The sequence below is a fragment of the Neopelma chrysocephalum genome, unplaced genomic scaffold (assembly GCF_003984885.1).
Source record: "Neopelma chrysocephalum unplaced genomic scaffold, ASM398488v2 Primary Assembly neopelma1_42b, whole genome shotgun sequence".
Taxonomy (NCBI): Eukaryota; Metazoa; Chordata; class Aves; order Passeriformes; family Pipridae; genus Neopelma; species Neopelma chrysocephalum.
Window position 1 is genome coordinate 3,128,023 of NW_020897701.1, and position 16,759 is coordinate 3,144,781.

Here is a 16,759-nt window from a genome sequence, read left to right on the forward strand (position 1 = left end):
GCAGCGCGGCGCGGCTCCGCTGGCGGGCCCAGGCCCGGAGCGCCACGGCCGCGCCGCCCGCCAGGGCCAGCGCCGCTCCGCAGAGCGCGGCCGTCTGCAGGCGGGAGCCCATCGCCGCCCCGCTCTGTACACCGACACCGCGCCCGGCACCGGCACCGCGGGCACCGCGCACCGGCTCCGCGCACGGACAGCGCCCCCCGCAGCCCCGAGCGCCGCGCCCGCCGCGCTCCCAGGGCCAGGCTGGGCACACGCGAGCGGCGATGAAGCAGCGACCCGTGCCACGGGTGGCTTTTCGCTGTCACAGGGAGGCCACGCTTCCCCCACGCCCGCTGCTGCCCTCTCCTTACCCCAGTCCCACGGGATTTGTTCCCAGCCTGCTTCTGTCTGCGCGCCCATCTCTGGCGCAGCAGTCAGGGCACTGTCCAGGCACTCGGGACAGGCAGGGCTCCAGCAGTGCCACAAGTCAGCGTTTCCATCAGGCTAGAGTTTCAGCCAGGTTTGACCAGAGAAGAACAGCGCCTTTTGAACAGAGCTGCATTCTCCAGAAACTGGAATGCTGTAGGACAGTGCTCTCTCTGCTGAAGGCACCAGCTGCTTGCTAAGAGAAGGCACAGCGCCAGGGGAGTAATTTAAAAACAATACTCTTTGTTCAGCACTCACTTGGCAGCAAATGGCTCTGGCAGCCATTCATACAGCTGTTTTCTCTATGCTCATTCTTTTCACTCAAACAACACACTTTCAGCCCCCCTTCCAGATACTCCCAGCATACAGTAAAGGGAATAAAAACTGGATTCTACTTACTAGATTTTTACTCCGTGGGGACTCAAGATTTGGGTTTTTTTAAGCCATGGTAACATTTCCCTTGCTCCCTGCCTTTTCAGGTCTTTGCTTTAAATCCTTTCAGAGACAGAAGCCTTTGCCTTTTGGGCTGACATCTGACAACTCTCTCTGAGGTTCTATTTCTTGCACCTTGACAGTCCATGTCTGGAAAAATGTTTTGGCTACATTCAGATCAAACCAGAAATTTCAAGACAGGTGTTGAGAGATAGTAGTTGTTAAGCATGAATAAGTCTTCAGCAGCATGAGTTACACAGTTATAATTTTGTGTGATGTAGTATGCTGTTTTCTTAGCTTTACTTGCTTAGCTGGATTTGCTGATGCCTCGGGCCACAAGCTGTGAACTTGCACCTAGATACCTTTTCAGCTGGAATGGAGTTAGTTTTCTTAGTAATTTTTCTAGTAGCTGGTACACTGCTGTTCTGTCTTTAGTACAAGATACATATTGATAACACTGCTTTTTTCATTGTTGGTAAAGACGTTTATCCTAAGCCAGTTTTTTTAGTTTCACATGCTTTTCCAGCAAGCAGCTGCACCAGCAGCACAAAACAGAAGATAAGGAGACAACCATCAGCAGCAGTTGCAACTTCACAACCTAAGAACTGTTAACAGCCTTCCTGCACAAACACAGAGAAATACCTCACTAAGGTGTTAAAGATCCAGACCAAAAATACCCATGGACCAAGAGGCAAGTGCAAGGTGCGTGTAGGGCAGATGCATAAGTCTCAAAGGTATAATTGCTTGGGGATTTCTTTGTTCTGGGTCCCTTTCCAGAGTCAGCCAGCTTAAGCTGACCTGCTGCTGTACCATTCAAATTATTTATTTTTATAAACCCAACACCTGAGACTCTGCTATGGGAAACCTATGGTCGAGCCCAAAGAAGGAAGAAGTGCACTTGGGACAATCAAGCACCTTGAGTTCCCCCTTGTTTTGCCAAGTCCATTAGAATAAGGCAGCTGGCTTGCAGAAAACAGGACACTGAGTCAGCTGCCATACACTTTGCCATACTCCTAACAGCGTCCTTATCCCCCTTCAGATTATCTTCTCCTATATGATCTAGTCCTGATGATGCTTTCCAAGACGCTTTGTGTGTGCCTGCGCTCTGTGCGGGTCAATGACTGACTGGGACAAGATATAAAACACTGTGCTTGCATGACACACCGTCAGATGCATTACCAGATAAATCTGCTAAAGGCCTAATCCAACATATGCAGGAGCGTAAAACTACATTTCAAGAACAACTTGATTATCCCACGTCTCTTAAATGTTTGGCAGCCTGGACAGATTTCTTCGTAGGGGCTACATGTGAGTTTGGCAACAACCCAAGGCACGATGGGGGCAAATGTGAGCAAGGGAACTTGGTGGGCAAAGACATCACGGCACCTATACCAGCCCATCTCCCCCCAGACCACTGACAGGCAGGACAGAGATCCCGATGCCAAGAGTCTTTCGCCAGCACTTTCTTTTGATCTTTATTCTGCAACCAGCATCACCTACTAAAGGAGAGAGGTTACACATCGTGCTTTTTACCACCCTCCTTTAGCCCCTTTCTTTTTCTTCTGCTGCTGTTTCTTCTTGGTGGCTGCAGCACCAGCGGGTTTTTGGTGCCTGGGAGGGATGACGTTACTTGTAGCCGATACAGCTGCAGCGCTGCCAGGCCGAGGGGAGGTAGGTGGGCTGCTGGCAGTTCTACTGGCATCCCTGCAGGGAAGACAAGAGAAAGAGATACCACGTGGCTTTACAACCACCTGCAAGATGTGGTACTAATGCAGGAAGCTGACAGTGAAAAATACAGCTGCCCCGTAAGATAGCATTATGTATGGGAAGGCACTCGTGCAAGATCTTAAATAAGCTTCAACATACAGAAGGGCTGATGGATAATGGGAACATGTCTCAAAGACAAGGCAGTCACCTTCTAGTTGATGTTCCCTAATAGTTTAAGTCCTCAATAACAAAAGTAAGGCTAACTTTTGAATACGTGACAGCTCATGCAACACACAAGAAGCCTTTCAGGCCCCCACTCTTAGGCAGTGGAAACCCAGCATCCTTTCTCTCTCAGATGCTAGTGTCACTATCTTGCCATCTATACATAAAGGTAATCCCTGATTCCAGTGCAAATAATGTGTCAACTTAGAAGGAAGTACAGTGTTTTCTCAAATCATGGCTAATGGTTCTCCAGCTGCCAAATGACTTGAAAGCAAATAGCTCAAGAGAAAGCATGCAAAATTCATCTTATCATCAAAGCTAGATAAAGCACATTAAAGGACTATGGGAATTTTATTTGCACCATGGCACCTTCAAGTATGCCTATCATATCACTTTGGTTTTCAGCAACCTATAGGGAGAGCAGCTGGTAGCAGGTTCAAGCAGTAAAGTACAATTTCACTTGTGCCACCTGCAGTTGGTGTGGGGAAAGAGCCACAGCAGAACAGCACAAACCCATCCCTCCCAGCAGCCCAAGAGTGATTCCCTGCATCAAGCCTTGCAAAATGGGTACTTACAGTTCAGACGAGCCAGCTGTGGTTGAACCCTGAGTCCCCTTGCCAACCTGCTCCTTCTTCTTGCCCTTCTTCCGCCCACGATAGTAGGAACGCTCCCGCATTGGAAGCCACCGCTCAGGGTCAGGAGTCACCTTGGGATCGTAGTTCTTAGGCAGCTTTCCTGCAGAACATCCAGTGTCAGGGAATGAGACTGGGATCAACACACTAGTCAGGAACATGTATGGGATGTCAGAAGCCAGGCAGTGCAAAGAGCCCAGCAACCCACATCATCCTATGAGGGTGTTGCTCTCACTTCTATGAAAAATGCCCCATCTAAACAAGATCTGTGTTCACAGGGACCCAGTCCTAACAGGGGGCTCTGGCTCCTGGGGAGCTGGAGGCTGGCTATTTGAAGAAACAATCTGGAGAGCTCTCTAGAGCCGTGCTATGTCAACAGCTAGGAAATGGAACTTACCCTTCTTTTTTTTCTTCTTCTTCTTCACTTCCCCTTGTCTGAAAAGCAAGAAGGGGAACAGACATTGTGACACAGCATGGACAGAGCAGACAAAGTCAACTGAAAACTAGCTCTGGAAGAAGCTAAACCATCTCTCTAAGAACTTGGTCTGCTGCTACATGAAACTTCTTGCAGTTAAACAACAGGCTCCCTTTTCACCAGTGTGCTTTCCACAGCTATGCCCCCACTACACCAGGTGTGGTTCCTGTGCCACCCAAAAGAAGGATGCTCCAGAGCTATAGCAGCCTGCTTTACCCTTGCTCCTTCTGCTGGTTGTCTCCAGTGAGCTTCCCAGCTTTCTTCCGAACATAGGTTGCTCCATGGGAGTTCTCCAGCGCATCGACATCTACTTTCAGTGACATGGTGTCTGAGGAAGGCAAGTGTTTGCTAAGACTGCAAAGGAAGAGTTCAGGGATGCAAACGAACAAGCATAAAGACTAAGTTTTTTTCCAGACAGCAAGAGGCAACTTCAGCTTGAATAAATTCTGTCTGTTAACAATGCAGGCACCAGACAGGCCTACTGGGCTAGTTCTGTCTCTCTCACCAGGTTCTTATACCAGTTGAGATGAGCTGCTTAATTGCCATCTGCCTTATTTTTCCCTCTTTAATATGGGGACAGAAGGAGTAACTTCCCCTGAATGCACCTTAAGAGACAAAAGCAGTATGTGAACGCTATTTTGGGTGAGTGAGACTTTAGTCATATTTTATCAGGCACAATCCTGCATTACTACCACAGGTTTAAGATTCCAACAGAAAAGATGGAGGTGTTCCTATTTTTTGTTCCACTGAGTCTTAAGTTATCAATTCTCAAAGAAAAGGCAGCCAAAGACAAAAGGGGCCAGAGATCTCACCATAATCAAGCCAATTAGGGACATAATGTAGCTCCAGACAACTTGACCTGGATATGTTGCTGTTCTGGAGATGTTCCTTGCCTTTCTTCAGGCAAGAGTGAGTCTGAAGTCCCCACACAGCTGAAAATTCAAGTGAGCAGTGCCCAAATGCCTCTTTCTTTGGTCTGATACCACCATCAAAAGGATACACTTTAGCTTTTTCAGGGTCAACCAGGGAATAGGCAGAGATGAGCTGTGCCAGAGTATGCACATCTTTTGGGTTTTGCCTTTGTAGGGGAAAAAAAAGACAAAACAGAAAAGGACCAAGTTACCAACGTTACTGCTCCCAAAGACTGGTATCACCATGCAGGAGCTTGCTGCTGCAGCACAGCTGCTGTCTGTGAGGACAGGCATATCAGCCTGTGGTCTCCTCCACAGCACATCACCAAACATCACTAGTGTGGACAAAGGGAGGTGCAGACAACCCCACAGTGTCATGAAACAGACAATGAAAGATGAAAAACCCAGTAGCAAAGGCAAGTTAACAGTTCCCCTACCACCCAAAATCCCATCAAGTGCACAATAAAAACTAAAACCTAAACATCCAAGAAAAAATTGTGCATCCCAGTCCCCAAAGCAATCTTTGCTGTACACAAGAGGCCTCTGGGACAAGTCTACCTGGTTTTCAAGTGAACATCAACTATAGATCAAATGAATTCTCTCTCCTCCTTCCAAAATATGGCTTTGCATTGAAGCCCCCCTCCAGAAGCAACTCTAAAGAATGGCTACCAGTTAACAAAAATTGTGTCAGATAATGCCTGCCACCAGACAGCTTGCAGAGGACTCTGGGTTAAGACCTGTTGCTCAGCAACCACCCTACTCACTTCCAGAGCTCTTCCAAGTCGCTGATTGCTTCCTTCTTCCTGCCATGCTTTAGTTTGAAGTTGGCAGCTTCCCTTATCAGTGACAAATGGACAGGAGACTTTGGCTGAAAGACACAGCAGCCATAATTAGTTCCTTATTATCACAGCATGAAGCCCAGCTCTAGCTGGCTTTAATGCCCTGAGACCTGGCCAAGGAGAACTGAGTTAGCATCCCATAATGCAGAAAATAGACTGCCTTTGCACTCTGGGATGTGAGGCAGAACTGCCTGGGACAAGGCAGCTTGCTCTTCCACCATGCTGTCTCATCAGGGAGAAGCCCTGATTGCTATGTTTGGGCATCCATTGCCACCACTCTCCTAATTTGACAGGAGCTGCTGCTCCCTGTTTGCAAAACATCTAAAATAATGTAACAGTGATAAACAAATGTTCACAAAACAGGAGCTGACAGGTCTCCATAACTCCAACTGGATAGCTGCTGGGCTATGCACCAACATGAAAACCTGAGTTGGACTAGCTAGAAAAGACTGGGACACATCCTTGCACATTAGCTTCTCTGGTCTGACTTGCCTGGAATTGCTGATACCACTGGATAGCCTGTGTGAAGACCTCGATTGCACTATCAATATCCTCTTCATGACTGTACATTGTCACCAACGCAGACACCTGCAAACATTCAAGAGCAGTATACAGATCTTCACGCAAGTTGTTTATAGCCTGGAGGTCAGCAGTTAAATGATGGGATTTCCCAAAAGCAGAGTCCATGTGAGCTTTCTGCTCTGTCCCTAAAAAACAGCTGTGGTAACAGGCAGGATACCCAGGCCAGATCTTCCTACCCAGGTCCCTCCCCAAAAAACATCCCTACCATCTTTCTCCTATGGTACAAGCTTACGACTGCATCCACTGAACAAACCTTCTTGTCTTGCCACTTTATCTGCTTACCACTGGACATAGTTTCATTAGAAACCCTTTTTCTTCCTCCTTTCTCTATCCCAAGAGCCATGAAAAAAGAAATCAGCACTGAAGAGACGATACAGACAGCATCTGCCTACATCCCAGTCACAACCAGAGGTGACCCAGGGCAAGGAGCTGCTATTGTTGACTGCCCCTACAAATTACTTTGATCATTCGCCCTTGCAATTGGAGCAGACCCACAACTGTCAGCCCCTGCTCAAGACACTTATGCTGAGCACACGAGCACTTACAAAGTCATCAAGCTTCCCTGGGTACCATGTGTGGATATGCATGCAGTCTGGGGTGATGCTGTGGGGATGAAACATATGGCACTTTCTCCCTAAGGCCTGTTGTCCTAAAGCTGCTTCACAGTACATACCAGGGAAGGAGTTGCTCCAGTCATGTTATGCAAGTAAATCCAGGCAACATGCAGGTCTCAGAGACTATGAGGGAGTGGGAACATAGGCAGAGAGCATCCCTACTGACAGGCAGAGTACTTCTTTGGCTAAGTTCAGGCTACCTGATGCAAGTTATAATCCCACCTTTGTCCAACACAAGGAAGATGGGCTCAAAATCCCTGCAAACGCTCAGGTCAAGTGAAAACCACAGGGAAGAGGCAAAAAGGAGCAGGCAGTGCAAAGCTGTCCTACAAGGGAAAAACCTCACACAGTTTAGACTGAGTTTTGCTTACCATACCAGGCTTGTGCTGCAGTTCTTCTATACTCCTCAGGATCATGCAGGCTTTGGTGACACTGCCTAGAAGAGAGACAGGGAAGAACACACTCTGAGTGGCATGGCAACACTTCATCCCAGCAGAGAACTTTGAGCCAAAGGTAAACAATGAGGACAGAACGATTTCCCCTTCTGAGATCATCTCCCCCTCTCCAGAGTTAAGGACAGGCCTCCACACAATGGACATTTCTGCCCTTGCCACATTCCACAAGGGTTCAGGAGCAAGCTTTTGCAAGCAGAGTCTTCTCTTCCAGGTGCAACTCTGTACTGCTTGACTGTACACAGGAATGGTACCATTAGGGAGCAGCACATTGCTTCCGAGATTATCCTGCCCCAGAAGAGATTCCTGCCCCCTATTATTCACAAAGACTGTGGGCATCTCTGGCAGTGATCTGTGGAGCCTGCGTATCCAGCCATTAAGCTATAAGCACTATCCTGCCAGAGCCATGTATATATATTACCTGACTGAAAGCACCTCTGCTCCACACCTCTGTCACAACAGTGACCGCAGCAAAGATTGCCCTGAAGTCTGTTTTTCTCATCCCTTTTAGCGTTATCACGTACAGACACTTCCCAAGAAAGAAGGACAATTAATACCTTGAGCAATTTTTAGTTGGGCCATCGTCAGCTTGATCTCAGCTGCATTGGCAGGGTGCTGGTCTGCAAAGTCCTGAGAGTCAGAAGAAAGAACAATTCAACTTGTGTGTGGACATGAGGCTGTTGCTTTGGTGAATCATATCACATGCTCAGTCACAGCAAGCTGGCAAGAGCCAAGGGAAGCTTTCTGGCACAGGCAGGCTTCAGCACACAGCAGAAGAGGTGCCAGTGAGCCACTGTCCTTTCAGATTTCTGTCCCAAGCCACTCATTCCCTCCAAAAAAAAGGGTGTTGCAAACTGCTTGTAAGCAGAGCAGCAAAGACTACTGCTTACCCTAGAAGAAGTGTACTACAGCTTCCTAAGCATAAGAATCAGAGGTGTAAGGGAACTATTTCCCTTTAAAAGCAGCATTGTTCAGTTGGGTGTGAAGGCCTTCCAACAGCATTAAACCAAACCAAAATAAGCAGTCAGATACCCCTGGAAATTTAAACCAAACAAAACAAACTAAGGGAAAACAGCAAAGGAGAACACAAAGCACAAGTTTAAATGGAGCTTGGCAAAACTTCCTTTTAACCTACCTGCAGAAGTGCCACGGCCTTTGCATGCTGCTTCTCACGACACAGTTGGGCTGCCTGGATAAGCACAGGGAGCAGATGCTCAGGGCTCTGCGACTGCAGGCTTGCTGACAGCTTGCGGCACTGATCCGCCTGAGGAGTGGGAAGAGAGAATACACTTACCTCAACCTCTGCAAGCATCTAACACAGGGCTAATGTACCTAAGATATGCTTGTGATGACTTCCTTGAAAGGAGTACACAGAGCCAAGAACAAGTCCTTCTAGTGGCACTTCAGATGCATCTAACACCACTCATATCCCTTTTATCTTCTAGTAATCTCCACACAGTTCTCCCTACAGCAATACTCAAGTCACTAAACAGTCAGTCAGTTGTGCTTTTAGGGATGATTTTATTTTTCTGCTCAGTTATGTGCAAGACCACCAAGTGGTCTTGTCTTCTGACAGAGAACAGCCACATCTCCATTTCTGCCCAGTCAACCCCCTGTGGAGTAAATCTGTAGCTACTTACTGCTCATCAGCTTCCCCTACCTGGTTAGTGTACATTGCCAGCAAAGCTTTGTTGAATTCAATCGCCTGGAGCTGTTTCTTGGAGAGTTTATGCTCAACACCTTCTGCATTGGTCAGCTTCACCTTTTTCTTTGAGTCAAAGACATTTTGGTCCTAGGGAAATCGCACATTATGAGAAGATTTCACTATATTCCTTGAAGAAGAAAAGGCCTCTGGGTCTGAAATTTAACTACTATTTTGGAAAAAACTTTTCCAGTTATCTCCCCTCTCTCCACAAAAGCAGAGAAGCAAGCTGAGTAACTGCATCGAAAGCAGCAAGGTAATTCTATACCTTGTTAATTGTGATGATGTTATTTGCAATGACAGCAAGAAGTCCTACATCTGTTGGCCTGCAGACAAGAAAAGCAGAAAGCATACTGTTATTAAACAGTAGTCTCTCTACAGATGGGAGGTTGAGCATTTGTTTTTTAAAAAAAACCTTACTTCAACTTGATTATTTGATTGTAGAGCTGTAAAGCATCCTCTGTACGACCCTGCAGTTGCATGATATAAGCCATCTGACCATGAATAATAGCCAGCTCAGCCTCAATGTCTTCCTCTGTCACATCCTGAAGAAAAATCAAAGTAAAAACGCTGCTATGTCACCTCTCTTACCCTGGCTTCTGTCTGCTGGCAAATGTCTATGAGTGTTCTTGGGCAGTGTTAGCAGCAAAGTACTTCAGCTACTACAGATGAAGGTCGTAGCCACAGCACAAACAGAAACATATGTGGGTTAAACTGGGAGAACAGAAAACTTCACCTACTCCTGTGAGAACCTGAAAATACTCTTAACTTGTGTGCTGAATCTGCCCCTCTGCTAAAACCAGTGACTGATTACAAATTTCCTGTTTCTCACCACCCACTCAGCGTGTTCATCCATAGCAGGAGCAGGTTACAGGGAGGTTTCAGACAACCTGTACCCATCCTACCTGCACCAGCACAGGCAACTCTGCAAGGAGCACAGCCACAAACAGCTTGCAGTGTTCACTACCCTTCTGCAACAGCCACGATCGCTGCCCCAGCCTCACAAGCTGGTCCCAGCAGAGCAGCACTGGCTCTCCTCTGGCTCTCTGCACTTTGTGACCACATGGTACAAAGCAATCACCCTCCAGAACATGAAGAACTTACAGAGTCTTCTGACAGCGATTGGCGGCACAGCTCTAGAAGGAAAAATAAATTGAAAAACACAATTTAGAAGGCTTTAAAGGGGAAAAAAAGGCTAGAAGCATGGAGGAATAGATAACTTTTTTCATGTATTGCTGAAACTTCTGCAGCACTACAAGGACATAGCAGACTGCAAGTTTGATGATGGATGAGACTGAGCATGAGATACTGTCCCTCCCAGAGCTGCCTTCTGAGAGCAGAGTCATACGCTCATTTTCTCTCCTGAGTAAATTTCCTTACACCTAGCTCCTGATCTTTTCCATAAAGATCACTCAGCTACAACTGCACACCATCTTGGGAGTTATTTTAAGTGCTGCAATATTGAGATTACATCACCCTTTATGGGGCAGCAATTCTGTTAGTTTTCAGAATCCACACTAGTCGCTTCTTAACTTTCTCATATACCTCACCAGAACATCACTTGTTTTCTCTCCAAAGGACGACTATCAAAGCATATAGGTTCTTCATCAAAACTGGGACAGAACTGACCTATTTATCTGCAAGAACAACTAGATCAGACAGAAACTAGTCCTTCCTAGTTCCTACCCTAACCTTTTAAAATCCCCCTTCCACCCCATAGAAAAAAAATCCTCTTTGCAAAAAAAGCGCATTTATCAGCTTACATTAATTTCATACCTAATTCATACCATGAAGTATTATTCATTTTTATAGCATATGTTTAAATATACACTCATACTAACAAAATTAGGAGTTAGAATAGATGAGACATCTCATGCTTATGAGAAGAGATTACACTCACATCTACTTTCTACTTTAAAAAACTGCACAAAGTTATTGAACACAAATCAGGGGGTTGCAAGAGAGCCAGGAGACGGTACATGCTGCACAGCTCTGGAAAAGAGATGCAGAGGAACATTTCTACAAAAACACCAGTTGTGTCAGGAACTTAAAACAAATTCTGATGCTGTCCAGTTTTTAAATTTTCAAAACCTCTTTTCCTCTGATTTGTGTCTACAGAGAGCAACTGCTCCTATCACACAAACCTTTCCTCTCACCTCACCATGTTTTTACCTTCTGCTTTCTGTAGTTTTTTCATTGCTTCATTCAACTTTCCTTGCCCAATCAATGCACATGCACTGTTATAACACAGCTCGTAGGTAGCTTCTCGAAGGCCCAAATCCTCCTACAATGTAAAGCAAATGTAACGCTCAATAAATGCCAACTCATCTGTACAGATTTGACAAGCAATGGACACAAATTATAGTTTTCATGTACACTTAAACTAATCCTTGCAAAATAAATTTAAGAGGCATTTTTAACAGGGCACACACCTGGCAAGTAAGTCGCAGTGCAAAGGACCTTCCCTCACATAGTCGAGTCACAGGTAACTGACAAGGCAGCAATGAAACTCCACCCTGAACTTGGGGACTACTTAGACTGTTGCAAGAGGGCAGAAATGCTGCTCTACAGAGTTAGAAAGTGGATCTACAGCGCTGAACAGAAAGCTGAGCACGCTATGGACATCTTGAAGGACAAATATTTCTAAACAGATGTGAACATTACAATCTGCACTGTTCATTAACAAAAATATTCCTAAGCATGGCTGGGTGATCCAAGAAGTTATCTTTTACCCTGGGCAAGAAGGTAATGAGAGAGGAAAGTGCTAGTCACCATGGGTGTTCTGCCCAATGCAGGTTCAGAGATCTACTTTCTGCTCTGCTGTGACATCTACAAGTCTCCCAGAGATCAAAGGTGAAGTATAACTCATGAACAATAACAGCATTTATTCCTCCATAGAGGAAAAACCATTAGCTGATTTTCAGTACATTCAGAAGTCATTAAGAGACAGGAACACATTTCTGTCCTGTTCAATATCTATAATTCCACATCCTTTATTCCTTGGCTCTCACTCTCACACACATAGACAAACATACTCACTTACTGGCACCACCTTCTCCCATGTGCTTTGTGCTGCCACAACGGCAGAGAGGTTGGTTTTTCTCTCTTCCTCATACTCATCCTGGGAGTTGCGGATGAGATCCCTGTATGCAGCCAGACAATCATCGTAACGCTCCAGTCTGTACAACTGAGAAAGGGAAGGGATTAGCCTTCAGAACAGTATTTTCCTGGGCATGCTGGTAACTACAGCCTCCTTCCTCCCTCCTCATGGACAGGGGCAGCAGAGCATCATATGCTGAACATTACTAATATTGCATCTACCTTTAAGGGCAAGCTATATAGATTATATTTGCAAGGACTCAAGCAATGACACCAGATACCTGCAAAAAATGACACAGCTCTTACTCCTAAAACAGCTTCTTTAAAAGCAGCAGTTTACACAGTTTTGTCCTCAAACAGCCTTCTTCCAAATTAGATCGCCTCTCTAAGAAAGAAATTAAATGAATGGTCTTTCATGCAGCTGAGAGAATTCTTCACAAAACTGTTCTGATCAACCAGGGAGAAATGAGAGGAAAAAACATAACTTCTTTCCTGCTTCACTTTTAATGCCCGAGATGTCAGGTCCCACCAACCATTCCTGGACAAATGGCTCAACCACAAACAAATCCCATCAGATCTCTTCCATCCTCAGCCATATGGCTAATACCAGGCCAGACCCAGGAAGGGAGTGGGAGTCACAAATTGCTTTGGTTTAGTGGGGATAAAACAATGACTCTCCCTCCAGCAAAGCCACCTGAAGCTCCACAGAAGTTTGAGCAGTTGGAACTGTACTAGTCCTTACCTTTAAGGCAGAGAAGGAAATTCCGTCCCCATACTTGCCCCCCATTAGAGGAGAGACAAGGCATCCAGCATATGAAACTCCCACCAAGAAGAAAAGCTTGTAATTACCACTTGTCCATAAAGCTCCTTCAGCTTGTCTGTCTGCTGACTGGCACTCTGAATGGTCTTGAGAGCACTTTCAATACGATTCAACCTGTATTCACAGTAGGCCTTCTCAAAGGCAATAATGTCACTGCAAGGACAAGACAAAGGCTGACAGCATGCACTGTAGTTTGCATTCAAAAGCATTCACCCACATAAGCACACTTGTTTAATCAGCCCTAATTAGTCTCAGACTGCTACATAACCCAAAATCCAAACACATGATCCCAGATTACTGAATTATGTATCCATTGAGTACTGAAAGTACCTTAAACCTACTTTGTGTTCAGCAGAGAAAGCATATCAAAACTTCACCTAAAAAGGTTCCTTTTTAATGGCATCTCCAGACAAACAGCATTCCAAATCCTCTCCACCCCCACCTCCTACTGATTATGCTAATCAAATGCTTAAAAGGTGGAACAATACCAAATCTCAGTCCATGACTCTTTCTTAAGGAGAAGGTGTATCATTACAACAAAAGGTTGTTACTGCAAATTTTTAAAGACAATTTACTCACACAGAGAGAGGAAGGAAAAGGTATAAAATACAAATCCCTCTTACAGTCTGATATGAAGACAAACAGAACATTAACCTATTCTAAACATCAGCGCAGCAGAACTGCAGCAAAAAGGTTTGCTAACATAAAACGGACTTCAAAGCAAGCTCACACCAGCAGGGAAGCATTCTCAAAAAAGCAGAGCCTTGAATGCTATGTTCCGCCTACTCCCCGAGTTACCACTTAAGCCAAAGGAAAATTAATTAGTGATTCCTTTAGTTCATGCCTGGGGCCATTTGCTATCAGCTTTTCTTTGCCTATTTAAAATGATCTCGATTCAACTGAGTATTAAGGAAGTTTGAAAACAAATTAATGGCATTCAGAATTAAAGAAAAGCAGTGGGCCACCCTCAGCGCAGGACGGGACAACTTCAAGACGGAGAAAGAACCACTTTCCCTGCTCTGCAGGACAGAGACAGACACATAGCAGAATGAGGCTAAATAAATTATAGGAAAAACTCTGAAGCCAGTTGGATTTACAGAAAATATTCCTCCTCTTTACCATATAATTAAAAATTAAGCTAAAAAACTTGAATTAAACCCCTTTTGTCCCAGGAAAGAAGGAATTAGTGAATAAGGTAATTATTCAGATGTGAACATAAACGATGGTATGTTTCATCACAGTGATACTTCAACACACTTTTCTGGGAAGTTCCTTAATAAAAGCAGTATCTGAAATAAAAAATTTTGCTGCCAGGCAGTTCTTGGGTAGAAATTTTCATCCTAGTTGTTGCACAAAGAGCATCCTTATTAGGAAGAAAATCAGTCTTCTTAATGACTCAAATGAGAAGCTTGACTTGTCCTCAGACACAAGTTGTCTCCAAGGTCCTGATTTTGAGAGGATGCACAAAGGGCTGGCACCACCACAAAGGCTGAGGCAGTACCTTCAGGTTGGCAAAGAAAAGGACCCCAAGGAGCAGTATGGTGAGACAGCCAAGCAAAGCCAACAGTTAACTGCCACTGACAAAGGCTTTTCCCTTCTCTCCTCACTCCCACTGAGATCTGTCCCCTTCCCTTGTATCAGCTGTGATACTCAGCCACACCAACAGGCAGCATCAGCACATGGAGGTGGCTGAGAGCTACATCAGGGACAATCCCTTCAATAGTGAGAGCAAGATGTTACACTGCCTTAAACTCACCCAGACCCATAATAAACCAGAGTTTCACTGAGAAGACCAATCCCAATGTCTCTGAGCACCTCCTGCACTTTATTTTGCTGCCCTATCAGTCCCCTCCACTGAAGCTGCAGCAGCTTCTCAAGGACTTAGGGTTTCATATTTTGTAGAGCACAGCAAAACACAACTCACCTGGTTAACACTTTAGTGTGGGTATTGATTATGCCGAGAGCTTCCTTGAAGTTCCCATTCTGGATAAGACACACTACTTTACACTGAAGTGCAGTCACGTCGTCTTTGCTGATCTGCAGTACTGGAGGGGAAACCAGTTTCAATACAATGATCCAACTCACTATAAAACACACCAAGGCTTTGCAAGAGCCACATGTTGTCACAGGTGCAAAAACTCACCCCAGAGAGCGGTCATGTCAATTTAAAAGGCATGGCTTGCTTTGGTTCATAAAAGAATTCAGCATAAATACTGGAATTACCCGAAGTGACCACTGTGCTAACATGTCTGGAACAGAGCTGCACCAAAGGGGCTGGACAAACACCTGGACAAACCTTTCATTGGCATTTCACTTTCGGGGCAGAGAACACAGTGCCAAGGCCTGAGTGCCACGTAAAGCATACTGAGGAAGGACAACAGCTAGTACAGAAGAACAGTGTGGCTCTAGATAGGGAGTCACTTTACACACTAACACTTTCCACTGGTAAACAGGGAAGTAGAACTAGGAGAGAGACACGGGTTTTGCTATTTGATTTTTTCATATGATCCCAGCTCTGCCAGGAGAGGAGAGGAGTCCCTACTCTGCACAAGCAGAAAAGACAGAACTTTTAACCATTACATGCCTTATATTGCAATCCCATTTTGGATGCCAAACCAAACACAACCCAACGTGGACTCTCAGCCCCAAGCAAGTTATCGCTCCCAAGCTAGTCAGTCCATAAGTACACCACTCCTCCAGTTCCCAAGGGGAAAAGCACTCCTTTCTCCCACGATCAAAACGGAAGGAAACCCCACGAGCATCTCCGAGGCTTTGGATCACACCAAGGGATGCATGCGACGCAACAGAAGCACCTGCTGGTCACGGCTGCCCGTCTCGCCTCTTCCCCAGCACAGTCGGACCCGCTGGGGCCTTTGCCCGCTGCCCTGCTCCCGGAACGAAGCCTACGGACGGACACCCCTCGTTCCCCGCCACACGGCAGCGCCCCTGCACCAGGCCAAGCCCGCCCCGGCAGGGACGGGGGATCCGGGGGGGGGTACTACCACCCGCACTCACTCTTGTTGACGGACTTGAGGGCGCGGGCGAAGTCGCCGTTCTGCCCGCAGCGGTTCACCTCGCTCCACAGCCCCGCTGCCACCGCCGGCCCCGCCGCCGCCGCCGCCATCTTGGGACCGGGACCGGGACCAGACACACGTCGCGGGGGCGGTGGCTGCGCCGGAAGCGGAACACCGAGCGGGGCCCCGCCCCCCGCCGTGCGTCACCTGACAGCCGTCCCTCGCCCCGCCCCCAGCCCCACCTCCAGCCGCCCTCACCCCGCCCGCCTCCCGCACAGCGCCGGGCAGTGGGCACCGAAGGATCCGCTGAGCTGGTGCGCTGTAGTGATGTTCACTTCCTATTCTTCCGTGCAACGTTGCGAGTGGGAAGTTCAACAAGGAGGGCAAGTGCCGGATTCTGCAGCTGGGGCAGGGCGACCCTGAATGTACGGACAGATTTGGAAACAACAGGCTGGAGAGCAGTGGGAAGGACCTGGGAGTCCTGGTCGACGACAAGCTGAATATGAGTCAGCGGTGCCCTGGCAGCCAAGAGGGCCAGCCATGTCCTGGGAGGCATCAGGCAAAGTATCACCAGTCAGTCGAGGGAGGGGATTGTCCCGCTCTGCTCTGCACTGGGGCGGCCTCACCTTGAATATTGTGTGCAGTTTTGGGTGCCACAATATAAGAAAGATATTAAGCTCTTAGAGAGCATCCAAAGGAGGGCAATGAAGATGGTGAAGGGCCTTGAGGGGAAGCCATGTGAGGAGCGGCTGAGGTCACTTGAACTGTTCAGCCTGGAGGAGACTGAGGGGAGACCTCATTGCAGTCTACAACTTCCTCGTGAGGGGAAGGAAGAGGACGTGCAGGCACTGTTCTC

General features: G+C 46.7%; 2 protein-coding genes across 2 annotated transcripts in view; both read right to left on the reverse strand.

Annotated features, from left to right (window-relative positions):
• The window catches only part of ARL9 (ADP ribosylation factor like GTPase 9), a 6,687-nt gene extending 6,038 nt beyond the window's left edge, over nt 1-649 (reverse strand). Inside the window, exon 1 of the mRNA XM_027676962.1 lies at nt 348-649. The gene's annotated coding sequence lies outside the window, so the exon portion shown is untranslated. The remainder of the gene's footprint in view (nt 1-347) is intronic.
• Nucleotides 650-2,281: 1,632 nt separating this feature from the next.
• On the reverse strand, nt 2,282-16,069 carry SRP72 (signal recognition particle 72). The gene is made up of 19 exons (XM_027676954.1): nt 15,905-16,069; nt 14,814-14,934; nt 12,919-13,042; nt 12,014-12,157; nt 11,143-11,254; nt 10,075-10,106; nt 9,391-9,515; nt 9,239-9,296; nt 8,929-9,060; nt 8,404-8,532; nt 7,826-7,898; nt 7,188-7,252; nt 6,113-6,208; nt 5,546-5,649; nt 4,871-4,948; nt 4,087-4,224; nt 3,793-3,830; nt 3,339-3,498; nt 2,282-2,538 (listed from the first exon to the last, which is right to left on the reverse strand). The coding sequence occupies exons 1-19, from the start codon at nt 16,011-16,013 to the stop codon at nt 2,364-2,366; spliced, it is 2,013 nt and encodes a 670-aa protein (XP_027532755.1). The 5' UTR covers nt 16,014-16,069; the 3' UTR covers nt 2,282-2,363.
• Between the last annotated feature and the right edge of the window lie 690 nt (nt 16,070-16,759).

Excerpts from the sequence above, each read along its gene's own strand:
- SRP72 (XM_027676954.1), bottom strand. The coding sequence starts at position 16,013 with ATGGCGGCGGCGGCGGCGGGGCCGGCGGTGGCAGCGGGGCTGTGGAGC. Across the intron at positions 14,935-15,904 it reads CCTCAAGTCCGTCAACAAGA|TACTGCAGATCAGCAAAGAC; the intron begins GTGAGTGCGGGT and ends TTTCCCCTCCAG. Across the intron at positions 13,043-14,813 it reads CACACTAAAGTGTTAACCAG|TGACATTATTGCCTTTGAGA; the intron begins GTGAGTTGTGTT and ends TTGTCCTTGCAG.